The following is a 27,079-nucleotide window of genomic DNA, read 5'->3' as shown; positions in this document are numbered from 1 at the left end:
TAAAGAGGTTAGGACTTTTCAGCTTGGAGAAGAGACGACTGAGGGGGGATATGATAGAGGTGTTTAAAATCATGAGAGGTCTAGAACGGGTAGATGTGAATCGGTTATTTACTCTTTCGGATAATAGAAAGACTAGGGGGCACTCCATGAAGTTAGCATGGGGCACATTTAAAACTAATCGGAGAAAGTTCTTTTTTACTCAACGCACAATTAAACTCTGGAATTTGTTGCCAGAGAATGTGGTTCGTGCAGTTAGTATAGCTGTGTTTAAAAAAGGATTGGATAAGTTCTTGGAGGAGAAGTCCATTACCTGCTATTAAGTTCACTTAGAGAATAGCCACTGCCATTAGCAATGGTTACATGGAATAGACTTAGTTTTTGGGTACTTGCCAGGTTCTTATGGCCTGGATTGGCCACTGTTGGAAACAGGATGCTGGGCTTGATGGACCCTTGGTCTGACCCAGTATGGCATTTTCTTATGTTCTTATGTTCTGTCCTCCGGTTGTCAGTGGACTGCAGTTTTTCTGGGGAGGTTTTGGGCCCCAGTTGGGATTTCAGTTGTTTTTCTGATACTGAAGGAAACTGTGCGATCTTTGTCAGAGTCCTTATCTTGTTTAATTTCTAGGCTTTTGGTGTACCCAGGAGGTTCCAGATCTACTATCAGGGTTTACTGATCCAAAGCCCTGCCTGTAATGTTTTCAGTGATGCTTACACTCCTCTGCCTTAGGTGCCCCTACTACGCGTGAGGGTTTTGTCTCAATCATATGGTTATTTGGGGTTTGGGGTTTTTTGTTTTTTTTTTGTTTTGTTTTTTTGTAGAACCCAATTCTTCTCCAGCCTGGACCCCATGTGGGTCAGCTGCCTCGCAGGCAAAAGGGAGAGTGGTAGTGCTTTCAGCAGTGTGCGGTTTTCCACTTTGTCCTGCTCGGACAGCCTATAGCTAAGCATTCACCCATGTTTGAGGACTACCATCCTGCTTGTTCTTGGAGAAAGCAGAGTTGCTTACCTGTAACCTTGTTCTCAAAGGACAGCAGGATGTTAGTCCTCATGAAACCCACCCACCTCCCCTGGGATTTGGTTCTCCATGTATTAGCTCTATATCATGGACTGAGGGACTCTGCCTAGGAGGCAGGGTGATGACTATTGCTACACATGTTCAGTAGGGCATGTTTGAAAGTTCTAGATTCTTTGAGATCTAAGTTCTATGCTGGGCTCCATCTGATGTCACCCATGGGTTCTCTGAGAACACCTGTTACAGGTAAGCAATTCTGCTTTTTCTAAGATTACTCCTAAGTCTGTGAAAGACTTAGGCCTTTTGATATGGCAGAGATGGGTTTGCTTACCAGGCAAGTGGCACCCGTGCTAGACTAGAAGACCTAATCCTGAGGGTATTCATAAAGGGACTTGTAAGGACTTTCCGATTCAACCCATGCTAGAGATATTCGGGCCAATACAGTAAGGTGCGGTAGAAAGAGGTGCGTTAGGGCCAGGCGCACCCGCGTTTGCCGCACGCACAGTTCGGATCACATACCGCTCGATACTCTATTTAAATGGCATGCAAATGCAAGCCGTGTCCAACGAGCATCCATGAAGCACAATCCATTTTACTGTATAGGCGCGCTATACACGCCCGTTCATGTGCTTTCGCTGGCTTGAGCGCCCGTGCACTACGGGCGTGCGTTCGTCCATCTTCGCCGGCGGGGGCCGCTGGAAGCCGCTTTCGCCGCCGGCTGCCCCCGGGAGGCAGGGGAGCCATGGTGCGCGCCTCCGGAGGAGGGCAGAGAGAGCTGAAAGAAAGAAAAAGTAAGTTTACTTTGGTTACACTTATTCACAATACTTTACGTGTCGAGTCGCTTTTTGCCTGTCTTGCTTCGGGAGGAGGGGATTTTAGGTTTTTAGGTTTTCTTTTGGTTAAAGTTGCTTCGGGAGGAGGGGAGAGAGGACTGGGGCTGCCCCAGAGACCGGCACCCATGGACGCAGCCAGGGCAGGTGAGCAGGAGCTGGGGGAAAGTTTGCCGCCTACCCTTACCCCTGCCTCTAACGCAGGGGTAAGGGTAGGCGGTAAATTAGCAGGTTAAACGCGCGGCAAAACTGCAGGTTTAAAAAGCGATAATCGGGGTGCGCGTTACTGTATGGGAGGGAATAGCTAATCCAATCGTTTACATCTCATATACATGCCACGGGCGGAAAGGGTTACTCATTGGTTTAAAGAAGCGGTAAGGATGGGTTAAAGGGGATAGTGAATCGCAGGTTGGACTAATGCGGCCAAATTGTGAGTAGAAAGCGGGTTAGAAGCAGGATAACTGCGGCCGCACTTTACTGTATTGGCCTGATTGTGAGCAAGGGTGGAGCCAAGACAGATCAGAGACGATCCTCTTGTGAGGTCTTAAGTTTGTCAGGCTCCTTCACCAAAGGTGAACAACTTGGTGTTGGCTCTCTCTGAGCATATGATTATTCCATTTGGGTACTCTGCCTCTGTGAAAAAGAGCATGGACAAAGCAATTCAACAGCTTTCATGTGCTGCTTCAGGTTGGATAGTGTTTTTCTGCAGGTGGCAGCTTGCACAGCCTCTGTCTTGAGCCATTCTAAAATGGGCCCAGCAGGTGGAAACAAAGCTATCTTCCAAGATCTGAAGAGCCCCATTAGCTCTGATCTCACTGGCCATGAAGTAGTTTTCAGACACTGCATATGATTTGATAGGCCTAGTGGTAAAGTCCATGGTGTGGTGGCTGCAGCCATGAGAAGACTATAGTTGAGACTATTGTTAGCTGCTGATTTTTCTTCTGAGGTACTATATTGGGGCTTCCCTTCAAATTGGTCCCTGCTATTTGGAGAGAAGCTGAAAAAGATCATGAAAAATCATATGGGGACAAGAAGGCCCCCTGTCCCCTTACAAGATCCCAGCTAAGAGGAATTAAGATAGTCTTCACTTCCAAGTAATGGCAAGACAGTATCCATTCAAATGGCAGAAGCACCAGGGCAGTAGCTCCATTATCACTCCTCTCCAACTTCGAAAGGCAATCTAGCAGTGGTTGGAATGCCTCAGTTCGCGCAGAGCTCCTGACCAGTTATGACTTGGGGAGGAGAGGCTCTCCCTATTCACAGGATGTCTCATCCCATTAAAAAGTGGAGAAGACAGAACAAAAAATGCCTAATAGTTAAAAATAAACCATCCTTAATAAAAGTACTTTTTTTTTTTTTCAGGCTACAGAAGATCTTGTCTGCAGGCAAAATAGTAATAGCAGTGAAGTTATTAAGCAGATAAAAGCAGCAAAACCCTGAATATTCTTTTTATTTTTGTTATGATTTTATATATAATGAGACACAAGGAGGTAACTTTAAAAGACTTCTGTCAAATTGTGGCATTGATATACCAACTCTGATAAGACCTCCATACAGGCATTAAACAACATGAACAACTGCTGAGTAGGCTTAATATTTATAAAAACATAGGGCCTGTTGGGTAACATTGTCATACTCCTAGAATTCTACTCCCTGCATCCTACCCTTCCCCCATCATTTGCCCCTTGGGGAAGTGGGAGATGGTAAATAGTGTGTATCTGTATGTGAAGCACTCTCTGCAAAGGGTTTGGGGCACCCACCCCACTCCAACCCTCTGGCCCTCTCCATGCACACACAGACACAATTAAAAAAATTAAGCATTTATAATAGATTTTACATGAAAAAGTATAGTCATCTGAGGTAAAAGCATTACTTATGATGTTAAATATAACATACCTGTTATAAGATTTGCCATACTGGGTCAGACCAAAGATCCACCAAGTCCAGTATACTGTTTCCAGCAGTGGCCAATTGGGGTCACAAGTACCTGGGAGGAGGATTCCAAAAGGTAAATACAGTAGATTCCATGCTGCTTATTCCAGGGATAAGCTGTGAAATTTCCCCAAGTCCACTTTAATAATGGTTTACGGACTTTTCTTCCAGGAGCTTGGCCAAATCTTTTTTTAAACCCAGCTACAGTTACAGATTTTACCATATCCTTCAGCAATGAATTTCAGAGTTTAATTGAGTTGAGTAAATAAAATTCTGTTCTGTCTTCAATGTATTCCTAGTAAATTTATTTTGTGTTCCCTAGTCTTACTTTAAAAAAAAAAAAATAAACACGTTTACCCGTTCCACTCCACTCATTTTATGGACCTCTATTATATATTTACTTCCACTATTGTGGCACCAATCAGAAAACCTTGCAAAAAAAAAAAAAAAAAAAAGCAAGACGCATGGAACCCATATGGTATTTTTCCTGTTGGTCCTCAGAAAGCCATGAGTAAATGAAGTTACAAATTATAATGTATCAAACCTCCCATCCTCAAACAGTAACAACCCTACCCATGAAAAGCAACACTGCAAATATGATCTCAGGCCCTAAAACAGCAATACAGTTCCTGTTAGGAAACAGAACAAGTCAAGCTGCTCTAGACCCTTACATAATAGCAAAATATCTTACCTCTGTCACACAGGCAGAACACACAGACCCTTGTTGAATACAGAATAGAGAGACCATAAATTACAAATAGAAACGTAGAGACAAAAACTGAGCTGGAAACCACAACAAGTGACTCCATATCCAGTGCAACAATGGAAAAACAAAATCATTCCTCATAAAACAAGCAATATAATCAAATGCAGAATATCACTCATAGTGAAAACATACTAAAAAATGAATATTTCAAAATGGCTGACAATTAAAACATTCACTAATTTAAAATCATAAAATTGTTTAAATGTTTCCAAAAATCAATCTTTTTAAAAAGAGCAGATACATCACAACATTCAAATTAAAACTAATAAGGCTAAAAAATTCCCTTCTCCATATCAGGGAACCTTTGATTTCCATGCACTCTGAGATTTTTATGGAAGAGTGGGAGGAGGGGGCTCCATACAAACTGTCATCTCCTTCATAAACACACTAACTCACATGCTCATTCACGCTATCACACTCTTCTCCCCCTCTGCAATGCACAAGCTGCAGAAGCCTCCATTTTCAGCCCATGCAGTCAGTGGGACTACTTTTCTTTCCCCTTGGGGCATGGGCAGATGGCTGCAGTTATTGTGCCTCCTTACCACCTGCATGGGCCCATGCAACACAACTTCCTGTGCTGGGCAGCCACAGCAGGAGAGCTTTTTTAGGGGGCATTTTTTTGCTGCTCCAAAATGTTTCCTCCCTGAGGCATCCACCTCACCCTACCTCATTATAGAACCACTCCTGTGCCCACCATTTATTTAGAAATTGTAAAGTTCTAACAGTTTTAGAATAAAGTTTGAGAAGTATACACTTGTAGCATAACGCAAAGTAGGCATGTCTCCTAGCTTCCTGCTGCATCCTCGGATAGCCTTGCTTTTGTCACGTGGCTCGGAAAGGGAGGTGCAGCTCTTCCACCGATTTTTGATGAAATTTGTAAGTAATACATTCTCCTTTCAAAGATACCTACCTGTCAACTTTTGGGCAAATTATTTTATAGAATTGCTGCCTCCCCGCCCCAGTTCATGCATATGGACAGATGTAGCAATGAGATGGCACGTCGCATGGATGAAATCCACCTAAAAAGGAGATAATGTGACTGAAAGAAACAGGCTTGGACAGTTTGCTATTTTGAGCAATCTTGCTTGTGCTGCTTATTCTCAAAGAATGACGAAAACCACTTAACCAGATGCATACCACATCCAGCTGGACTCTTGGGCGGCATTTGCTGTCTCAAGTATGAAACGGAAAAATAAAAAAAATAAAAATTTGACTTGTGTTCTGCGATTTAATTATCTTCATTTTTTGTGCTATAACGTCAAATGTCAAATTTCTCTATTACAAGCAGGCTTGTAACATTTAATGCACTAGCTAGCTTTTGAGATTACTATGTGGAAACCATCCAGCATTTGTTGTACTGCAGCAGTGAAGAACTAGACCCTGCTAGATTAAAATACTTTCATAGTTACAAGTTTTGGCATTGTATATAGCTGCTGCACAATGTACTCCTGGGGAATTCTGCGCAAAAAAACTTAAAATTCTGCAAACTTTATATTGGTCAAAATAACACAATTTATGAGTCTTTAATTACATTTTAAATTAATTCAGAAAAGTTATTACTTAAAGATGCAAAATTTTAAATATTTTGAGCAGAAATTCCCTAGAAATTCACTGTAAGTGTCCCACTTGCTGTCCCTACTCCCCTGGCCACTTTGCCCTCTTAGGCCCCAACTCCTCCACCTGCCAGTATCTCTCCCATCCACCTCTAGGATCAACCCCTTCCACTCTATCGCCAGTCCCAGAGTTTGACCCCATTCTCAGTACTGCCCCTCACACAGGCTCCCTCTCTCTAATACACATACACACCCTCATATAGGCTCCCTCACTCTCTCGTACACACACATCCCCTTTTTCATACACATGAGCTCCCAATCTCTCTCTCTCTCACGCACGCACATGGGACGCACTCTGTTTGCGGCATGCCGGGGTCTCCTCTGCGTGGGGGGGGGGGGGGGATTCTAACAATGGGGTAAACTGAAAGTTAGGTTGGTGATGCTGTATTCCATTCAGGATTTGTAGTCTTATATATTCCTAGGCAAACAAGGAAATTTATGGCTGAATGGAATCTTCACCACTGATTGCATATTTTTCTTTGGCTGCTCCAAAAAGTCAGTTTGTTTAAATTAAAAAAAAAAAAAGTGATCATTTTGGTGTTACTGCAGAAAGTGGAGGAAGAAGAGTAACTTTTTTAATAGGAAGATTCTTTACATTGACTAGTTCCTTGACTGGGAGTGTCATTCTACTGCATACAGTTTTATTTATAAATATGTTGTGTTGGGTGGCAGAGGAATGACTGCTAAAGTAAGTGAAAAGACAGACCAAGCTCAGAACTGCACATTGGGTTTGAAAATGCTGCCATGTTTAAAATAAAATAAAATTTCCACAGATGGAAAGGCAGAGTGAAATAGACTATTGCATGTGTTAGATATATTGTGACAGATGTGATAGTTAATATAAATTGGAAATGCTGCAAAAAAAAAAAATTGACAGGAAAAGGCCACATTCAGCAGTAGAAGTAAGCTAAAAAGCAGGAAATGTTTAATGGAATGGGAGGGAATGAATGAGCAGACACTAGCAGATAGTTACAGAAATAACACATTTACCGTGCAGCCAGGAAAGAATGAGGTAAATATTAAGTCTTTTGTCTTATTGAAAAAATGTATTCTCCTAAGTGTAGTAATTTTAAAAGATTCAGTTTGCATTAAATGTAGATTACATTTTGGTACCTTTTATTCTGAGGCCTAGTGAAATTTCACATATTGTATTTTGGTCTAAGTGGGTATGTTCTTGGCTGAATTATAAAATGGGAGAATAGTTTTAATATATAATCTGTTAAAGCAGGATTTTGAATCTAAGGGGTTTTCCTTTTTCTCTGCTAAAGCAATCCATTACCCTTGGGGTTTCCCTGTTCCTCAGCTGCTGGAGATGGGTGTCACACCTCCTCCTACCCCCATGATGTCAGTCTTTTGTATAAAAGGATCCAAGGCCCTCGCTGGTAGTCCGTTTCCTGCAGCTGTGAACAAGGGATGACTGACTTGAAGAGTACTCAGTCTGTGTGGCTCTGACCTGGAGGAGTTAAGCTCCTGGAACAACAACCTTTAGAAGCGGACTTCTCCCAGTGCAGCTACCTCCCAGTGGTTTACCTGGTTGTAGGCCCTAGGACTCGGATCCCCGCCCCCAAGAGAACGAGGATCACTCCTAGGAAGACCTCCCTCCCTTGAGTGGTGCTGAAATAACCTGGTTTCCCAAATGTCTTGGGACCTGTCTTTGTCAATCACACAATGCTCTTAAACACAGGCTTTCAATCACACACATGTTCTCTCTCTCATAGCCACAGCCAGCTAGAAATCTGTTCCATCTCGCTCTCATGCACCATACACCACACAACATATGCAAGCACCCTCCCCCTCCTACATGCACATCACACACATGCACGGGACCCCGCTGATCAGCTCCAGTCTCTGGCGGCAGTCACTGGTTTCGGCCCCGCCAGCTGCGGGTAGCACGTAACACACTTGCCAGTGCTTGGTGACACACTTGCCAGTGCTTGGTGACACACTTGCCAGTGTTTGGTGACACACTTGCCAGTGTTTGGTGACACACTTGCCAGTGCTTGGTGACACACTGAGAATTGCTGCTTTATGATGCAGTGGCATCCTTAGAGAGGTTACCTGCTATCAGCAGATTTTCCCCATTGGAGAATCAGGGCAGGGGCAGCCCCCAAAACTCGGTAGACTCTGCCTGTATAGTTAACCTAGGAAAGAGGCGAGAATGAGGAGAAAGCAGGATGGGGCTGAAGCCACCTGTCAAGCTGTTGCTGGTACTAAGGGCTAGCCTGTGCAAGTGGGGAAGGTATTACTAGAATCCTCATCCACATAGCTAGGGTAAAGGTAATTGCTGGTACTAAGGGCTAGCCTGTGCAAGTGGGGAAGGTATTACTAGAATCCTCATCCACATAGCTAGGGTAAAGGTAATGGTATATTTTATTTATCAGGTTTTATATACAGTCATCAAGAAAATATTCCATCACAACGGTTTACAAAATACTTAAAATTCAAAAAGAATAAAAGAATAAATACATCTTATCAATAATACTTCATAAAATTCAGATATATTAGGAATTAGAAATATAAAAGCTTTAAAACATAAAAATCAAATACAATAGTAAGACAGTGAAAAATGAAATAGCAAAATAAAATAAGATTAATATCAACTCAACTGTTCTGGTCTTACTGGATTTGTTCATGCTCAATTTATGTCTTATAAAATAGCCACGTTTTGAGTTCCTTTTTAAATTCTTTCATATTTTGTTGAAGTCTTAGCTATTCTGGTAACTCATTCCAGATTTGATTTATTTATTTTTATTTAAAGGTTTTTTTATACCGAGGTATGGCTAGATGCCTTCACCCCGGTTTACATAAATAACAACCAATTACATTTGACAGTAAGCTTTTAACAGTAACTGAGTCAGATAAAAACGTATTACAATTAATAGTAACATTTTAACAGGGTATGTCAATTGGATCAACCAGGTAAAGGGACAGGTAACTTTGGGAAAGTCAAGTTTTATCGAGTAGACTTGGGTCCTGCTATTGAAATTGCTCTGTTTCTCACTTGCATTAAGTGTGCTGTTTGTACCGTGGGAATAGTGAGCAGCCCCTTGTTACTTGTTCGCAAACTTCTTTGGGGAGCAATAAATGGAGCAATGTACAATCAAGAGCCAGGGGCCCCTGCAGAGAGTGTCTTTTGCATAAGAAAGGCAAGGTAAAAACCCAAGGGCTCAGCACCTGGATTTCTGCTGATACACTGGATTCAATTGTGAATCCTCCCTTCAGCATGGGTACTTGAGGTGAAATAGAAGCCCACATAGTAAGGATGGTGGCTGGATGATAACCCAAAGAACAGGGCTTATTACCAGTAGAAGGCATATGGCCTGGCCCTCGAGCACAGCTATGTGGATACTCCCAAATAGTTGTGACCACAATGCTGAAGGCATGTTAGGGCCTCTGTCTCTTTAGCCTAAATAAAAATCTGGAGTTTGTTTGAGGCAGTGTCAGGAGAGTGAAGCCTCCCCATCGAAGGCAGACATCACAAATCCTTGACTTGTTACAGAAGGTTTTGGAAAAAAGTCTAGCCCTCTGTTTTGTAAAGGTACAGGTAGCAGTCATATCATTCTTTAATGGCCGCATTAGAGGTGCCCAGATTGCTACGCATCCAGAATTGGTATGCTTTCTGAGAGGGGTGAAGCAGATAAACTGGTCTGAGGGGCAGTCTATTTTTCCCTGGGCCTTCATGGGAGCTTCTTTGAGACCATGAAGGAGGGCCTTCAAGACTTCTCTTGGATGGCATTCTTGAGAGTAATATGCTTGGTCTGATGTATTTTGGAATTGTAGGCCCTCTTGCAAAGAACTCTAGTAATTTCAGAAGTGTCCTCCCTTTCTTCCAAAGATGGTGTCATCTCTTCTCTCCCCCCCCCCCCCCCCCCCCCCCCCCCCCCATCTAAAACAAGTAGTGGTCTTGCCAACCTTCAAAAAGAAGGACTTGGATATTCACAGGGTTGTATTAAGGTACCTGAAGATAACGGATCCCCTTAGGAAAACAGGCTGTCCGTCTGTTTCTTGGGCCATGCAAAAGAGAAGTAGTTTCTAAATCTACGATAGTGAGATGGGTCAAAGAGACCATCTCCTTGGCACGCATGCTCAATCTATAATAAGTCACCTTCCTGGGGAGAAGCTTCATCAGTTTCTCCAAGGGAAATCTGCAGGGCCATCACCTAGTCATCCCTGCACTCTTTTTGCCAAGCACTACAGGCTGATGTGCAGGCAAGGGAGGAGACTGCTTTTGGGGCAGAGATCCTTAGAAAAATCCTATCTCCACCCCCACAGAGGTAATGGACTGGTCAGACAGACGAAAAGGAAGGTTAAATTATTCTTACCTGTTAATTTGCTTTCCTTGAGTTCTGCTAGACCAGTCCAGACCCCATCCAGGTACAAACAGATCATAAGCAGGGTTGCCAGTTTTTCTTCTCCCTCTTTCTATGCTCCCTCCCCTTGAGGAGGGAAAGACTTTGAGGGAACAAAAAAACCAAATAGAACTATATAGAACTACCTTGTGAATATCCAGATCCTTCCTTTTGAGAAACTGTATAGTACTGTATATATAACTATATATAGTACTATATGTAGTTGTAGATGGATGTAGGTAGATGTGTATGTATATCTATGAGAGAGGTAGGGATGTAGAGAGATATGTAGATAGATATATACTGGGGATTGTCTGGTTGCTCTGATAGTAGGCTGCTGGTGAAGGCCTCTGCCCACCCCCACCTTCTTTAAAAGACTGTCACAGAGGGGTTTTGACTTCTCTCTCCAGCAGCTAAGGAACAGGGAAATCTGGTCTAGTAGGACTTGAAAGCAAATTAACAGGTAATAGTTTAACCTTCCTTCCTGAGGAAATAGGAGTTTCATTATACATTTAAGCATCAACATAAAATGTACCACAGTTTTGAAATTCTGGGCTTGATTTACTAACTTAATTTGCTCATTCTGCTGTATCTGATAGTTATTGGAGGAAGAACTAGTATCATGTCTTAGAATGTAAAGAATGTTGTACTATAGCATGTAGTACTGGCAGACTGTATTTCATGATCCCGCATCTAGGTTGGCTCATTCGAGTCTAGGCTGGAACAAGCCCATGCAATTAAACTTTGGTGCCTGGGCCCAGTTGGAGATGCCTAGCCCAGCTCAAGACGTTAAAGCCTGGATCTCTGTCCCATATTGCTAGGCCCATGTCATTATGCCATGAAGGAAGGCAGGGAAGGGGGTAGATAGTGCCGATGGTGATGGGGGGTATAAAGATATGGAATGGTGGAGAAAGTGCCTGGGGGGCAGTGAAAGATGCAGGTAGAGATGGGGATAGTGCCTGGAAGAGAGAGAAGAGCAGAAACTGGGCTTAATGGACCTTGATCTGACTCAGCATGGTATATCTTGTGGTCTTAAAAGCAAAGTGTAAATTAAGGAAAAGTAACAAAATAAAAAAAAGCAAGATGAGAAAAATAACCCCAAAAGAACAAACAAAGATGTGTGGCTGTTCCTAAATTCTCTACATTTTCTATGCCAGATTGGAGTAACTACTTGTGTGGTCACCACTTTTTAAGTGCTTTCTGATGTTCAAAAACCCAAATCACTTGGAGGCCCAATTCAATCTGAGACCCATCACCTATGTGGAGCAGAGCAATTCACATGGGCCAACAGATTGATCACTTCAACTTTTTTGGCAGGTACCTTCCTACTCTGAAATGTTTAGCTCAACCTGTAGCCTGAAATCATAGAGGTTTGCCAGTTGTCTGTCCTGACCACCTTTAACCTACCATGTTCTTAATCATTTAAATGGTGACGTAATGGTCTCACTTAACAAAACTGCCAAAAGAGCAGGGACAGCAGGAAGAGGGTTTTTTCTATATTTTCATTCATATAGAATAGAACCTGTAAGATGGATAACACTGCAGTCCTATCTTCAAAGTCTGTGCCATTCTTTTCAACCTAAAAGTAAATAAATAAATAAATGCAGTGTGGGGGTAGATTGATGGCATTCTATTAGGAATTATTATCCTATTCTCCTATTTGAAACTAGCAGGAAAAGCTGTCTATCTGCATTTTCTGTAAATTAGCAGAATTAATGTATGTGCAGAGTAGAGGTAGTATCCTGTATGCCATATATTCATTCAGGGCTTTCATGCTGTCCATGTATCCCCCTTAGTGCTTTTTAGAATTTCCATGACCACACATGTAGAAAATGCACCCATTTAAACTAGATTTTCAGAGGTTCAAATTTAAGTGCATTCTTTTCATGTTAAAATGTTTAGTGTTGTAAAATGTTTACTGTATATTTGACTGATTTAAATATCTGAGAAACTTGTAATTTGTTTCAACAACTTACTGAACAGGTCTGAGCAGCGGGCTAGCCTTTTGGTTGATTTGCCTGCTAAATCTGTAAATAGTTTCTCCATACTAATTCTTTTTTGACAGGTATAAACCAGGTTCATTATATAAAGAATGATCAGTACTTTAGTTTGTATTCAGTATGATATACATCTCTAATTTTTCTTTCCAGGGAGAATCTGTTAAATATTTTCTGGACAATTTGGATAAGCTTGGAGAACAAGTGAGTTCAGTCTTTATTTAATCTACATTTTTAACTTGTATTTATTGAAGATTTGTTTTTTATTTGAGTGATCCTAAATAGCTGTTCTAGTGTAGAACTGAGCCAGGAGGACCCGCTCTTCATATGGGGTAGAGGAGATGTAGTGGAGGATTGTGGTGGGCTACAGTTTATGTAGAAGGATTTTGTATTCTAACTCATTGCAGCTAATTACTGGATGCTTGAATAGCATGGTGCTGTAGTGTCCACTGAAGGATGTGGTTATACCCTGCCTTTGAATGGGCAGCATGTGGGGGGTGAGTATGAACACCAGAGGAAATCTATTTAGTAGCTGTCCTTAAGTGCCCTTGTGTAAAGCTTTGAATCCTTCACCCTTTTCAAGTTTGTTATTCTCTGTTGGAACCAGGTTAAAATGTATCAGTAGTCACCTGAATGTTTTGCAGCACTAATGCCTATAATATAGATATTATAAAAAAAAATGTATTTATTGTGGCAGATTTGTCTTGGAAGCCACAAAAAAAAAAAAGTATTAAGCTGACATAGAACCATTATTGTGACCTTTTTTGTTTCTAGCCAGTAGACTTGTATATTGTAGAGCATATGTCGAGTCTTTTTTACACTTTTGGTTTCCCCTTTAATGTGGAAGGAAGAGAGGTTTTGAGAGTAATACTGCAGTCAAGTTTGTGATCCAAATGTGCTGTTGAGCAAGTAATCAATGTTTGGTCTCTTATTTCAAATCTGTATTACAAACATTTATATGCTGAACTTCAGTGCTTTGTTTTTATCTAAATCCAACATTGGTTTAATTGTCTACTTCAGAAATATTTTGCTTCATGTTTTAAGGAGAGAGGATGGGAAGATATTGATAGTGCAAAGCCCAAGTTGCACATCTTGCACCTCTATTCCCCTTTCCACTGCATCTCTTCCCCTCCTCCTGCTCCTGGCAGAGCCATAGTGACTACACTAAAGTAGAATTACTGGTACAGTTGCAACTAGTGAAACAGGTGGTAGTACTGGTATGAGTTTCTCTGCTCAGTCCCATGCAGAGTTCAGCCATGCCACTAACTTTCTTTTGCAGGTCAACTGGGAGTCACTCAGTGAAGTGGGTAGAGCTGGGATTGCAATTCCAAATCAAGAATGCCACTTGAATGCTGCTATTAAGGATTGGATACTCATATTGGCTCCACGTAATATGTGCAGCCAGGACCAATGTCCCCTCCCCCAGCTCCTCACAGATTCGTGTTATCAAAAACAGCACACATCAGACAGATTGGGTTATAAACAAAGGCCGCAGCTTTATTCATAACAATAAACAAACACCAGAGCCAATTTATAAGAATGATTACCAGCTTCCCCCCCCCCCCCCCCGACCCATCTGCCATGCCCCAGCACAATGATTCCTCCGCAGACCACCAGACCTGCAATATCCAGCGGCCTCCCGCTAACCGGGACCCCCACCACAGCCCCCAGCAAGGGGTCCCTGCCATGTGGCTGACCTCGGTCACATGACATAAGTCAGAGACAAGGAGACCCACCACCTAGCAGTTCCTTGCTCTAAACCCAGCCCCCATATTAGTCATGGCTCTGGTACACCACCAAACCCCCCCCCCCCCCCCAAGCTGCGACAATAATAATTACCCCACAACAGAAATTTTTAGAGAGGGAGGGTATCGCCAGCTGCACAGAGGAAAGAGGCAGGGAAGAAGGCGCCACCCCTTTTTATTTCCCTCCCCGTATGACGATGTTAACTTCCCCTGGTGCACCGGGGCCAGCCAACCCAATCAGAGGATCCTGCAGGGTCGGCCCCAGGCACCAATCAAATCGCCGGCCCCCACAAAGAGGGAGGAGGGGGGGTGGCCAGAGGCAAGGCCAACCGTCCTGCCTCGGACTCCCACCCCCCCACCACGCCCGATCGCACACGCCGGTCAGAGGAGACAGCCTGGCGTCCACATTACCGTGGGCCTCCCAGACTGTGCTCCTCCGGCCCTTCCATTATATTCTCAGTTGTTATAAAGGCAACCTGCCCTTTTCACATTCTATGCAGCTACTCTGACAGACTCCAATTGTAGCCCATTTAAGTAAATAAAAATCTTCCAAGCTCCCAGTTCAGATTATAAAGTGGGGTAGGTGGTATCTTGTGGTTTGCATGTGCAGGGCTATGTAAATAATTGTAGTATGCATGCTGGGTCCCATCACCTCATCAGAAGAATGTCTTATGTTTACTCTTTATCCCTAGGGTGTGTCTTATGATCACCAGTTGTGGAAACTGTTTTTGTTTTCTCTGTTAATGATTGTCTATCTCAACAAGGTCACTGTTTTACTGTCCTTATATATGATGCCTAGCTAACAAAATATTTGAAATGTGCTGTTAACTAATAGAAGTAAAATGACCACAGATCTCACATCAAAAATGTGTTCTATACAAAGTCACTTTAAGATTTGTTTTATTTAGGGCAATTGAAGTTGCGATGGACACAAGTGTATTGTTTTTGTCCAGCTGTGCAAAATAATCTTGCTAAATTTAATCCTGTAAAGGTTTCCCAGAATTTAGAGAATAAATTGTGGGTGGGAAAATGTATACTACATTTTATGACCTACTTCAATTCTAAAAACACCCTATGCAGGGAACAGCAATATAAAATACAAGTAAACAAAATGTAGTGATCTGATTGTCTTATACAGACAGCTCATTGTAAGCAGATTTGTATCATTTGTCTCCTTATCCATAGATGGGCAGGGACTTTTATCTTATAAGCTCTCTTTTGAGTATTTTTCAAAGAACTTCAGGTCTGTGTATTGGAAGGGCGTAGAGCAGAAACATGCATGCCAAAGGCAGCACAGCTGTTCCAAATTCATTAACATGCAGATCTCTAATTTCTATTCTTGCAATAGAAAAAGCTCTTCACGCCTCATTCATGTTAAGGTGGCGTTACCCAGTTTGTAGATGTAGAGATTCAGCTTGTGTTGCCCTGGCTGTTTTTACCTTCACCATGCATTTAAACCTTGAAGCACCTCTTTCTGGTACATTGTGTATTTAAATAACTTAAATCTCATATCCAGACTTTATTATAAAAAGCATGGTTTGCAGTAAAACTGTAACTTTAAAAGAATAGCTTTTTGTCAGTGTAATTAATACAAGGGTGTATAATTGAAGTCTGACAGATTAAAGTAATTTTGTGTGATCATGGGATTTGCTGATAATTGTAAAAACTATAATACATGCATCTGATTACCCATGCTTCGGTAGTCTTGTAAGGCAGGAGTTGTTAACTGTATTGTGGCTGACTGAATTACAAAGATTGTGTTATAAATCCGGAAACTTCAGAAAGGTGGTGAGAAACTGCCTCTTACTGCTGATGATATATTTAAAAGATTAAAGGCTCTGCATGACAATCTGAGACAACTAATCTAAAGTCTTCGTATGGTGGAAGAGGGAAAGGCATGTCAGATACTTAAAATACAAGTAATTTTGTAAAGAATTTGACCTAGAGATGGACTGAATTAAAACAGTATGGTGAAGGCCTACTTTAGCTTTTGGTGCATGGAAGCTAATCAGTTCGGTCTCCTACTTAATCACTTTTTTTATATAGATTTTCTGAGTTTTCCAAAGTGCACTGAATGCTAGAGGCTCTTTGAATGAGAGATGACTAGGTATGAAGGGTTAATATTACCTGAGCAATTCAAATTTGAATTGTCAGTATGTATGCGAGACTGATGCAAGTGTGTGTTTATCACTCTGTGATTATTATAGAAGTTCTCCACATGTACTTTAATGTTTTCCTAACTAACCTTTCAACATAATTTTCTTAATTTACAAACTCTTTTGCTAAGATTTGTGATCACAAATGTAGAGAGTCTTAAGTGTGTGTTTTTATTGTAGGATTATCTACCTTCTCAGCAAGACATTCTGCTGGCACGAAGACCCACGAAAGGAATTCATGAGTATGATTTTGAAATTAAAAATGTTCCATTTAAAATGGTTGATGTTGGTGGCCAAAGATCAGAGAGAAAACGATGGTTTGAGTGCTTTGACAGTGTAACATCTATACTGTTCCTTGTGTCATCGAGCGAATATGACCAGGTGCTGATGGAAGATCGACTGACAAACCGCCTTACGGAGTCTCTAAACATTTTTGAAACAATAGTCAACAACCGAGTTTTCAGTAATGTCTCCATCATACTTTTCCTAAACAAGACAGACTTGCTTGAGGAGAAAGTAAAAATCGTGAGCATCAAGGACTACTTCCCAGAGTATGAAGGGGACCCCCACTACTTATCAGATGTCCAAAAATTCCTGGTAGATTGTTTCCGTAGCAAGCGCCGAGATCAGCAGCAAAAACCTCTGTACCACCACTTCACCACTGCTATCAACACTGAAAACATCCGCCTGGTATTCCGTGATGTCAAGGACACCATCCTTCATGACAACCTCAAGCAGCTCATGCTGCAGTGATGTGGGCAGACTTCAGTTTTAATGCTCTGCCTTATGTGCTTTTTTTTTTTTCCTTAAACATTTTAGCTGTTTACACCAGAAGTAGAAAACCATTTTTTTCTTCAGACTTTATATTTGGCTATAAGGCTGATTGAAAATGGTATTGCCAATTTTGTTCAAGATCAGGCTTTTTAACTTCTTCCACTTTAGCTTCAACTTCCAGTCCAGTTGGAATTTTTAGCAGTCCTGCAGTAAGTACGGAGCTTCAAGCTTTCACCTCTCCCAACTATCAGACTGGTTAAGTGGACACGTGTATTTGTCGTGGACTATTAAGGTTGGGTAGGCATGTGGTAAGGCAAAGGATTTCTGAAGGACTCTTCTGAAATTAAATTAAATTTTTTTTTGCATTTTATTGTGTTAAGATGATTTAAGCTGTACTTGCAGTAGAAACAATGGCTATAGGAAAAATTGAATGCAGATATGAGTGTATTCCATCATATTAGAAGTTTGCTGCATTACTTAGCCTTAACTGTTTTTTTTCCTTGGACGATCAGTCAGCATGGAACACAACTATTTTTAACTTTTTTGTTTTCATTGAACAATGTTTTTTAAGCGGTATTTAAAGTTTACATAATATGCATTTTTGATTTAAACTAATGACAGATGTTCACGTAATGGGTACGAGAGGCCAAAAAGTGTGTGGGGGGGACGGACATATTGTTGAACTTAATCTTCAATCCAGTATCACAGAATATTTTTGTCAAAGGGGGGAAATAGTCAATTTTGTAGTCCAAATTTGTATTTTGTAATCAAGCACTTTTGATAGTAATAACATTGTACCGTTTTTCTGAACAATCTGCCACTAGAAGTCAAAACTGTGTTTATCTGTACAGTATCTGTTGCAGTTACACAAATGTGATTACTTTGTCAAGGTTTTCACTTTTTTGTAAAAGTAAATTACCCAAAGGCCAGCTTGAAGGTAAATGGATCCAAGATTAAGATAAATTTTCAGTTCCTGTATTTTGTACTGTTAGGTTTCCTCCCCCACCGCTGTCTTGGGGAAACTTTTTAAAGGCATAAGCCCCATTCTTAACGGTTTTTTATTTTTTGTTTGTGTTGTGGGGGTTTTTTTGTTTTGTGTTTTTTTTTTGTTTTTTTTTTTTTTTTTTTTTTAAGAATAAGGCACACTTGGGTAATCAGTGTTGAAGTTAGTTCTTGAGCTACTTGAAGTTGGAAAAAATAATTTTGGCCTTAACAATATGAATTGCTGTTTATAGACACATGTGAGACTTGGGAAATTACAGAAGTTTAAATCTCTTCATCTGGTTAAATTTCACCAGAGTCCCTGCCATGACAACTTTTGCAAATAAAGTATAGTATAAGTTTAGATTCGATTAGAAAATCCAGTTTTTCCATCTTGAAATAATTTAAATTCACAACTCATATGTTGAGGTGAATTGTGAGTATTGATGAAAGTAACAAATATAGCATTGTTTTACTAAGTGCTTTTTCTGAAAATTCTGCTTAAAGATTATGGAAGGTAGAATAATTTCACTATTACTGATTTGGTGCTCTCAGGTACTTAATATGGCTAAAACTTTCATGTGCCTTTATTGCAACAGGGGACTTGATTTTAATGAATCTCCTAATTTTAGCAAACCAGGATGTGTCTTTCACCACAGGTAAAAGCTGTTGGGGTTTTTTTAGATTTTATTTAGTGGTCAGCGGTGCAGAGTGAATTTTGATACCTACCAGTATTCCGTTTTTGTTCAGCACTTGCATACTTGCAGAAGAATGCCACAAATGTGTTATGTAGCTGGACTTTTTTTCTTGCCAAAAACAGATGCAAGACTGAGGATTACTCTGAGCGTCTTAACCCTGGACTTTTAAAAAGGGATAGAACTAGTTTTCTTTTAAAGAAACTGACTGAAACTTCAGCAGTTGCCTTCTCTGGAGCTCAGTTGGCTGATATGAATGTTTTTTATTTTGTTTAAGAAAATTGGCAGCATGTAATAAACCAACCAATGGCCTCCATGTCTTCGCTGCCTAGAGATATTACCAGATTTTTGGTGGGCCAATTTAGGATACTTGTCTCTCTTTTCATTGGGAAGGCAGAGAGGTATCACGGGGGACTCTCCTCTTAGGAAAATTATAGAAATCTACTCTCTGACCTAAAGTGCATTCTTCAGATGTAGCTGTGGAATATTTGTGACTCAATACAAAAGCGACTTGCTTGCTCCTTCTCTCACTATCCTCATTCCTTCACTGTTCAGATCCATCATCCCCCTCTTTGGTTTCCTAATTTTGCCAACTTCAACTCCATCCCCCTTGTCGTCCCCCCTCCCCCCCCCCCACTCATCTTCTACTATTCTATCGATCTTCCCCCCCCACCCTCCAAAACAGTTCATACTACTCGGATCTGCTGCTCTTCTGTGGGCTCTACAGTTCTACTGCCTCAACACCTCCAAAACTTGGTCATGGCCTTCCTCTTGCTGCTTCTGACCATGGAGTCCTCTTATCCTATCAGAATGGTCCTTCTGCTGCTCCTGTCTTGTCTAGGGCCACCAGGCAAGGCCTTGCTGCTGCTACCCCCTGGGGAGGGGGGGGGGGGTTTCAAGAGTCCTGCTTCTGCCCCTAGGGGGTGGAGGGGGAGGAGTCCTGCTGGTGGGCCAGTTTTTCTTCCACCCCAGGCTTCATTTTTTTTTGGGGGGGGGTCAGAGGGGGTGTGTGTGTGATATTTACATTAGGAATGGTCAGTTATTTGATCTGTCTTTCCTTGCAGGAGAAAAACCTTTAATTTCTAAAGATACTGGTTGCCAGCTATTTCCAATTAGTTTCAAGTTGCATTAAACACAACTTGCAGAATGAGTTTTCACAGAAAGTAACTTTTAAAGATTTTGACCCTGCTTTCTGGTGTATCTGGTGTGTTCCATGACTAATTCATGATTTTCCTCACTATCACCTTTCTCTGGTTAAGCTGCATGTCACACTCCTAAGTATTTCACAAGGGTAAGACTGGTCTTTTTTTTTTTTTTTTTCTCTGTGACAGGCTGGAAAGTGTCCTTTAAAGATTTAGGTAACTGAAGAAATGCCAAACAGCTTGGATACAATATCCAAGTGCAGACCAAATACTTTGCACATTTAAAAGACCTTTTTGAACATTGGTCTCCATACCTCCAGAAAAAGGGTACTAGTAAATCCTTGTGCATGGAAAGTAATTCTCCACAAGCAAATATTTAAGAGAAAATTAGACATAACCTTTGAAAAATAGTTTTACATTCTAAAACTTTTTTAAAAATAAGCTAAATTAGCATTCTTCTGTTTGGTTAAATCCCTTTTTAGAATTTGTTTTTTGGGAGGTGAAGTAGTAGAGTGTTCAGTGTAGATAAATGTCAAAAACAATTGGTGCAGCAAGGTTGTACACTTTCTTGAGGTTGTGGTTGTGTTAAAACTTTTTTTTTTTTTTTTTTTTAAGGATTTTAGACAGCAAAGAGCATTATGGATGGGTACTTTGAAAAGCATAGACACATTAGCTTGCATGGCTTGTTTTCTAATTCACATAGTATGCTGGATTTTCAGTTTTGCAACGGAGGATTTGTCCATTTAACCAGTTGAAATTTTAATGACTGTTTCATTACTAACCTTCCTCAGACTATTTTATGGTATATATTAACAGTGCCTGATCCAAATGCATATGCAGTTATTTGTCAAAAATCAGTTTTGTTTACTTTTGAGCAGCCTTAGCATAGAGTATGTATGCCTTATAGTGTAAACCAGGGCCTTACATTACATGCCGAAAGCTGTTCTGTCAAGAACATAGGTATGTGTATTGAATTCTAAAATGTACCGAAGACAAAATTTGTATAAATTGAGAGGATTTTGTAGCCAAGCCAACACCAGGTGAAATAAGACTATTTTTCAAAAGATGACCCATGGAATTTTGTTTCCTGGTGTTTCTTAGTGAGAATTTTTTTTTTCAGAAATGCATTACAAGTCACAAATTGAAATTCCAAAAGGAGTTTGACATTTTTATCCCTAAAGGGAATTACACTCAGATTTGTTTGTCCACCTTTTTTGAAAAAAATTTCATCTAAAAAAAAAAAGGTTAAAAAGATTTATTGCCTTAAATTGACTTTTGATCATGAATTTAATCTAGTAAAATACATGCTGTAGGACATTGTCAACAGTTGTGCACATACTAACCTGAATAAAAAGCAAAAAGTCTGGTTGATAAACATGAGATCATTTACAGTAGGATTTGACTTTTATATTGATGCCTTTTTACTCTGGATACAATTTCTTTTCTCAGCTAGACTTATCCTTGATACATTTTAGTGAATTGGGAACACTGGAAGATAGTCCTAAAAACACCAATGCTTGCACACAACCTGTGCTTCTTTCAAAGTGAAAAATGCTTTTATCAAGATGTGTACTGAACCAAATTGTTTCACAAGATAGTCTTAATGTATTAATGTAATTATTTGTGTTGATCAGCATTAAGAATTTTAAGAGGAAAATTGTTACCAGAAACTAATTTGGAAAAAGATCTCTCCTTTGCTGCTTTTGTTATCTCAATTGAAACTGCTACCAGTTGCACCTTCTGAGTTGTGGTGTGATCTATCAAACTGTGGTACCAAGAGCAGGGTTCATTCCAAGTATTGTGCAAATAAGGGAGAAATTTGTCCTACATCCTGACTAGAAATGCTAACGTTCCAGTGCCATCAGGTAGCATTTAACAATCACTGTGATACTTGCAAGTATAACTTGTATAACAAATATCATGCACAAACTTTTTGCAGTGGATTTTAAATTGTACACTTTCAGTATAGTTACTGCTATGTCTTTGGTACCAAAATATTTGATCCAGTGAATTTTTAACTAATAATGATGAAGAAAATAGTGTGGTGATTGAAATAATTCTCTTAGCTTGCAGTTGCTCAGGTCTATAAATTAGAAATTTGTTTACGAGATGACACAATACATCCATTTTCTTTTGTCAGTTTGCATTATTTAGCTGAGTGTTCATATAGCTGGGTGTTTCTTAAGCAGATAATGGAGTATACTACATTTTTTATTTCCAAAAGTAAACAAATTATATGGATAACATCACACTATATGGTGCACAAGCTAATAGATTATTGGATTCAAATGGCAAGTAAACATTCAAATGTTTTTTTTCAGCAGGGATTTTATTTTGAAACATTAGTTAACTACCTTTTTTCTAATTTTTGCTAACTTGTATTTGAAAACACAACCAACTTTGAATTATCTATTTTTTAAACTTTATACTGTATAATGACAACCTATATAAAAGCAAAATTAGTTCCTCTGGGGATGGGCTAATAGTTTCATTTCTGAGTAGCCCTGCTAAACTGACTGGTTCTGACTGTGCCTCCCATAAACAGATGGCATGATCATTTCTACTTTTTTGGATATCCTGTATGGCTCATCATTTTCCTCCCTGTTGGATTTGTGTGGTTGAATGACATAAGCCCAGGGGGAAGTGAGGAATCATCTAAACAGGAATTCCATAATAACCCATAATACAATATAATTGTCTGTTTGCCAGAACGTGATGCAAAACAATTGTGTATCCAGTCAGTCCCATGAGGGTAAGTAGGAAGAAAGTTTCCTAGTGTTCTTCAAAGTGCCTCCCTTTGCTTTGTCTTACCTTTTTTTGAAAATATTTTTTGTAACAACTTCGTAGATACCTAACATGTTTTTATTGGTTTTGTGTAAAGATTTGTGATTTAGGAGTTATACATACAGTATGTATCATAACTTTTCAGGAACTGAGCATTTCATTTGGTTGTAGATTTTCTTGCTTTGTTCAATTGGCAATAAATTATTTCTAAAGGAGATTATGCAAAACAAATGTGCTAACATCCTTTGGTTTTGTAGAACATTGTTATATTACTAATAAAGCTTTGTTGCTTTCAGTTGTCCATTATTCTGCGTATACTTTTGCAAATTTTCTTTGCCTTGTAAAAACAAAATTACTGACCTTTTAATAAACACATTATAAAGACTCAGTCTGCCATGAAGATTATTTAGTATCTATTACAATTTGTTATCTCTTTACCTGTAATTGCAAAAGTAGCTTGCAGTGATATTGCTGAATGTCAATATTGAATATTTAAGGGCCTGGTGCAGTGTGGGTTTTTTTTCCTCTGTCCCATAGGCAGTGGGAGAAATATTTTAGTGAATCAGGACCTAAGTGTTATATTGCCCAGTAAGAGAATAATACAAATCACAGCACATTATTTTTCACAAATAAGTACATTTTGCCTAAAATGTATTTTTAGATAAGGTGCCATCTTGTATCGCTCTAGCACAGCTTTGAAGTACTATTTTCTGATATGGTGACACCATCTTCACTATAGGTAGTTCACTGTTTCATATTAAAGTCATGGGCTCCTGGAGTATACTTTGTGGCTAGAGGTTGTATTTTGCTTGGAACATAGTTTAAAGGAGACTTTCTGGATCTCTGTGGTTTAGTCATAAAAATAGAAACTTGTCAAACAGGAAAATAGCTAGCTCATGAAGTTGAAGGTGCTGAACTTCAGCCAATAAGGATAGAAGACTTCATTAAACGTGGGTCCCTGCTTTATAATTCTACTGTGACTGCCCAGGAAACCTAAGTTTGGGATTTCCTGCCTGTTGGAGCCAGGAAGGTTTGGGTACATTAGATATGATAGTTTGGTGGCTAGGGGATAATGCTGATGGTTGTTTGCAACCAGGTTGACACCTGTTGGTAGTTAGGGGCACTGATAAGGGCAACCTTGTAAGATACTTCCCCTCTAGAAGAGGAACAGGTTTGCTCAGCCATTGCCCTTGAGAAGGGGGAATGAAAGAAAATTGAAAATAAAATGTTAAAGCTGCCATTATGAAAAGGCTAGCTGTTTCCAAAAGTTCAGTTTTCCACAGATAAACAGAGGTGGATTAGCCATGTACTCTGGGAATCGTCCTCAGCTCCTGTAGGTGGCATATCTCTGTGTACCTGCCTGTGTATTTAGCCACACAGTCTCCCAATCTGCCTCAGTCCTTGTTTCTTGGTGCTGCATGGTGCATGCGGAGTCTCCTCTTTTACTAATTTCTTTTTCTCGTTTCCTGCAGGATTGGTGAACCTCTCCGCCCTCCCTCCTGACCCTGCATTTGGCAGGGGGTAGATCACAGCCACCCAGAGCCAGAAGTTCCACGGAGTCCAAGGCTTGCCGCCGCCTGTAAGCCCTGCACCGGGGTCAGCATTCAAGTTCTCCTGCCACTCGTTATGGAGCAACATCGGGGGAAATGATGTGGCAATGGCCTTAGGCCGGCTCCAGCTCCCTCCGTTATATGCAGGGCCTAGGGGAGGAGGAGTTTGCAAGCTCCGGCTCGGTGGAGCTAGGATCAGGTAGACCCATGTTGCTTAACCCGCTGCAGGTCTCTATGGAGGGGAAGCAGGGGAACAACCGCTGGACGAACAGCTCCTCCGGCTCCTGATTTGTCAGGGAACCCTTCCCTAGGGAGCTCCCCAACAACATGGGATGCCTTCGCCTGAGTGGCCAGTGCATAGTTATCAACACTGGCACCACGGGAAATATCGGGCCGCCACACTAAAACCTGATGCATCGGCACAGGGAGGGCAGAGGCCGGCCGCGGGTAGCACCCCAGCAAGGTGGAACTACTGGTGGGGCTGGTGTCTGTGATGGACTGTAGTGCTGCCCCTTGAGGGGAACAGCATGCATACAAGGATCTGTCAAGGGGCCAGGAAGGTTCAGTACAATGGCTGACGGTGGCGAAAGCTGCCTTGGGTAAGCCCCGGTATCCCACAGGGAGTCATATCCTGAGATAGAGTGGGTGAATGACTGAGTGGTACCGATGTGTTGCGAAGGCGTATTGCTTCCCGCCAACACTGATGCTTGTGGCCGCAGGGGGCACCCTCCACCCTAGAGATGCTGATTCATCAGGTGCTTCCAGGCAAAGACAGACTGATCCCAGCTAGCCCTAGAGGGGGTCGCATTAGGAGATAGTGACCAGGGCGCAGCGCCAGTTCAGGGTAGGAGCCCTGGAGCAACATGGCACGAGGGGGGCACCCAATATGGCGTTTATCTAGTGGGAGCTAACTCCCAGTGACTCCAGACATTTCTCTTGTTCAGGGGACTATCTGGTCACTGCAAGAGAAGGCAGTTGCTCCCGGGTGTGTCTACTTCAGGCGCACGTCTCTAGAGCTGCCCAGCGACTCTTCTGTCGGCAATCACAGTAGGCTCTTCACAGCGTAAACTCCAGACGGGAATGCCTAACTGTGCAGTCCTGGTGTGAGGGCCTCTAGCCCTCAAAGCTGGACCATTACAACTGCTGGATAGCAACCCTCCCCCAAAAGCAGCAACAAGCTTGTGGGGGGGGGGAGTCTGCTGCAACAGGAGGCAGGTTCCGCAAAGTCCATTCTTTGGCAACACAGCCTACAAGCTACTACTGATGATGAATTCAACCTTGCATGATAGGCACGCGGGGGCAGATAAGGGGTTGGCAAAGTCTTTAATATATGGGCTCCTGCCATAGGAAACGGTGTCACCAGAACCACGGAGGAGGGGTTACAGTGAAGGTGCTTCCTCAGATGTAGACAGGGATGCCTCTTGGCAGTCAATCTAGTGGGGCAGCTCAGAAATCATTCCCTGAGTGAGCCAGAAGTAGTCAGAGATAGATATTCTTCACAAGTGAAGGAAGTCCGGCCCAGATGGGCCATCAGGGGAGAGTCTACCATACACAACAGACTCACCCCATCTTCATAAGAAACGCAAGACTAGGTAGTACCAGTCTTATGGTCAGAAGGGTAGGGTGGTATTGGTAACAGGAATACCCATCTCACCCACCTGCCAACCTGAACCCAACTGCATGGGACAGGTTCCCTCTCAACCTCATGTACCTCCTTCCCTGCCACACAGGGTGGGATTTGAAAGGACAGCGAGAACACACCAGTGCTTACCATGATTAACCCTGGATGGCCTGGCACCCTCCAGGGAAAGATCTCCAACATGAGGTATTATTGAGCAGTGGAGTCTATCCTTCTCCTGCCCAGGACTGTCTATTGCAACATCACCTCTCGCTGGATCGGGCAAGCCTAACAACAGCACCCGTAGAGTACGTGTCAGCAATATTCTGCTATCACTCTCCCTGAGGGTATCTTGGTGTCATGCTACCCGTGAGCCCCCAGAATTGTCAAAAGTATCCTCTAAATATGCCCACCTGCTCAAAGACCACCGGTGCTGTAGGATCTTAACCCCTGGAGCAGCAGATGCCCTTGAACTCATGATCGGTAGCCAGATGAGGTATCCCCTCAGGAAGAAAGTGCATCTTGGTTGCCTGAAACATCAACAGGAGAATCAGTGAGCTACAAGTGCTATGGTGGTAAGTACCACCGAAAACATGTCCTTGCTCCTTTCCAATGGGGTACCAGTTTACCCCTTTAATTCAAGTAAGTAACCCTTCTGGGACCGCATATATCTGAGATGGGAAGACTGCTTCACAAAGCAGGCTGTAGGAGTGCCTCAGCTTGCTATGAAGAACATGCATGCTCAGAGTCCAGAGCTTCTCAACTTTGCATCCTTTAATCCATATGTTCCGGACTACCAGGTTCCAAGAGAGCCATATTGTCAAGGATGTCTCAGCGTATCTTGTCCTAACATAAAGACAGCGGACGCTACCTACATCAGCAAAGGCTTGCTAAATCAGAGCAATGGTAGTATCCATCGTCTACTCAACGAAGTACCTACTCAGGACATATGTAGAGTCGCCATGTGGTCGTCATTGCATACATTACTTCTCACAACTACCTTAGCCAGCAGGCTGCTATGGGGACAGCAGTGCGACCGAGCATTCTTTTGGCAGGAACATCTGAAGAGACTGTCTGCAGTGATGTGATAGGTTGAGCGCACCCCCAATAAGATAGGATCACCATTGCTTCCAGG

At 41.6% G+C, this 27,079-nt stretch overlaps 1 protein-coding gene across 1 annotated transcript in view; it reads left to right on the top strand.

Annotated features, from left to right (window-relative positions):
• GNA13 (G protein subunit alpha 13) overlaps positions 1-23,160 on the top strand; it is an 85,228-nt gene extending 62,068 nt beyond the window's left edge. Inside the window, exons 3-4 of the mRNA XM_029599324.1 lie at positions 12,653-12,703; positions 16,581-23,160. Coding sequence (XP_029455184.1) covers positions 12,653-12,703; positions 16,581-17,153 — 624 coding nt within the window. The 3' untranslated portion in view covers positions 17,154-23,160. The remainder of the gene's footprint in view (positions 1-12,652; positions 12,704-16,580) is intronic.
• Positions 23,161-27,079: the final 3,919 nt, after the last annotated feature.

The sequence above is a fragment of the Rhinatrema bivittatum genome, chromosome 4 (assembly GCF_901001135.1).
Source record: "Rhinatrema bivittatum chromosome 4, aRhiBiv1.1, whole genome shotgun sequence".
NCBI classification, from domain to species: Eukaryota; Metazoa; Chordata; class Amphibia; order Gymnophiona; family Rhinatrematidae; genus Rhinatrema; species Rhinatrema bivittatum.
The sequence above is the reverse complement of the archived record's forward strand: the minus strand, read 5'-3'. Positions and strand labels throughout refer to the sequence as shown.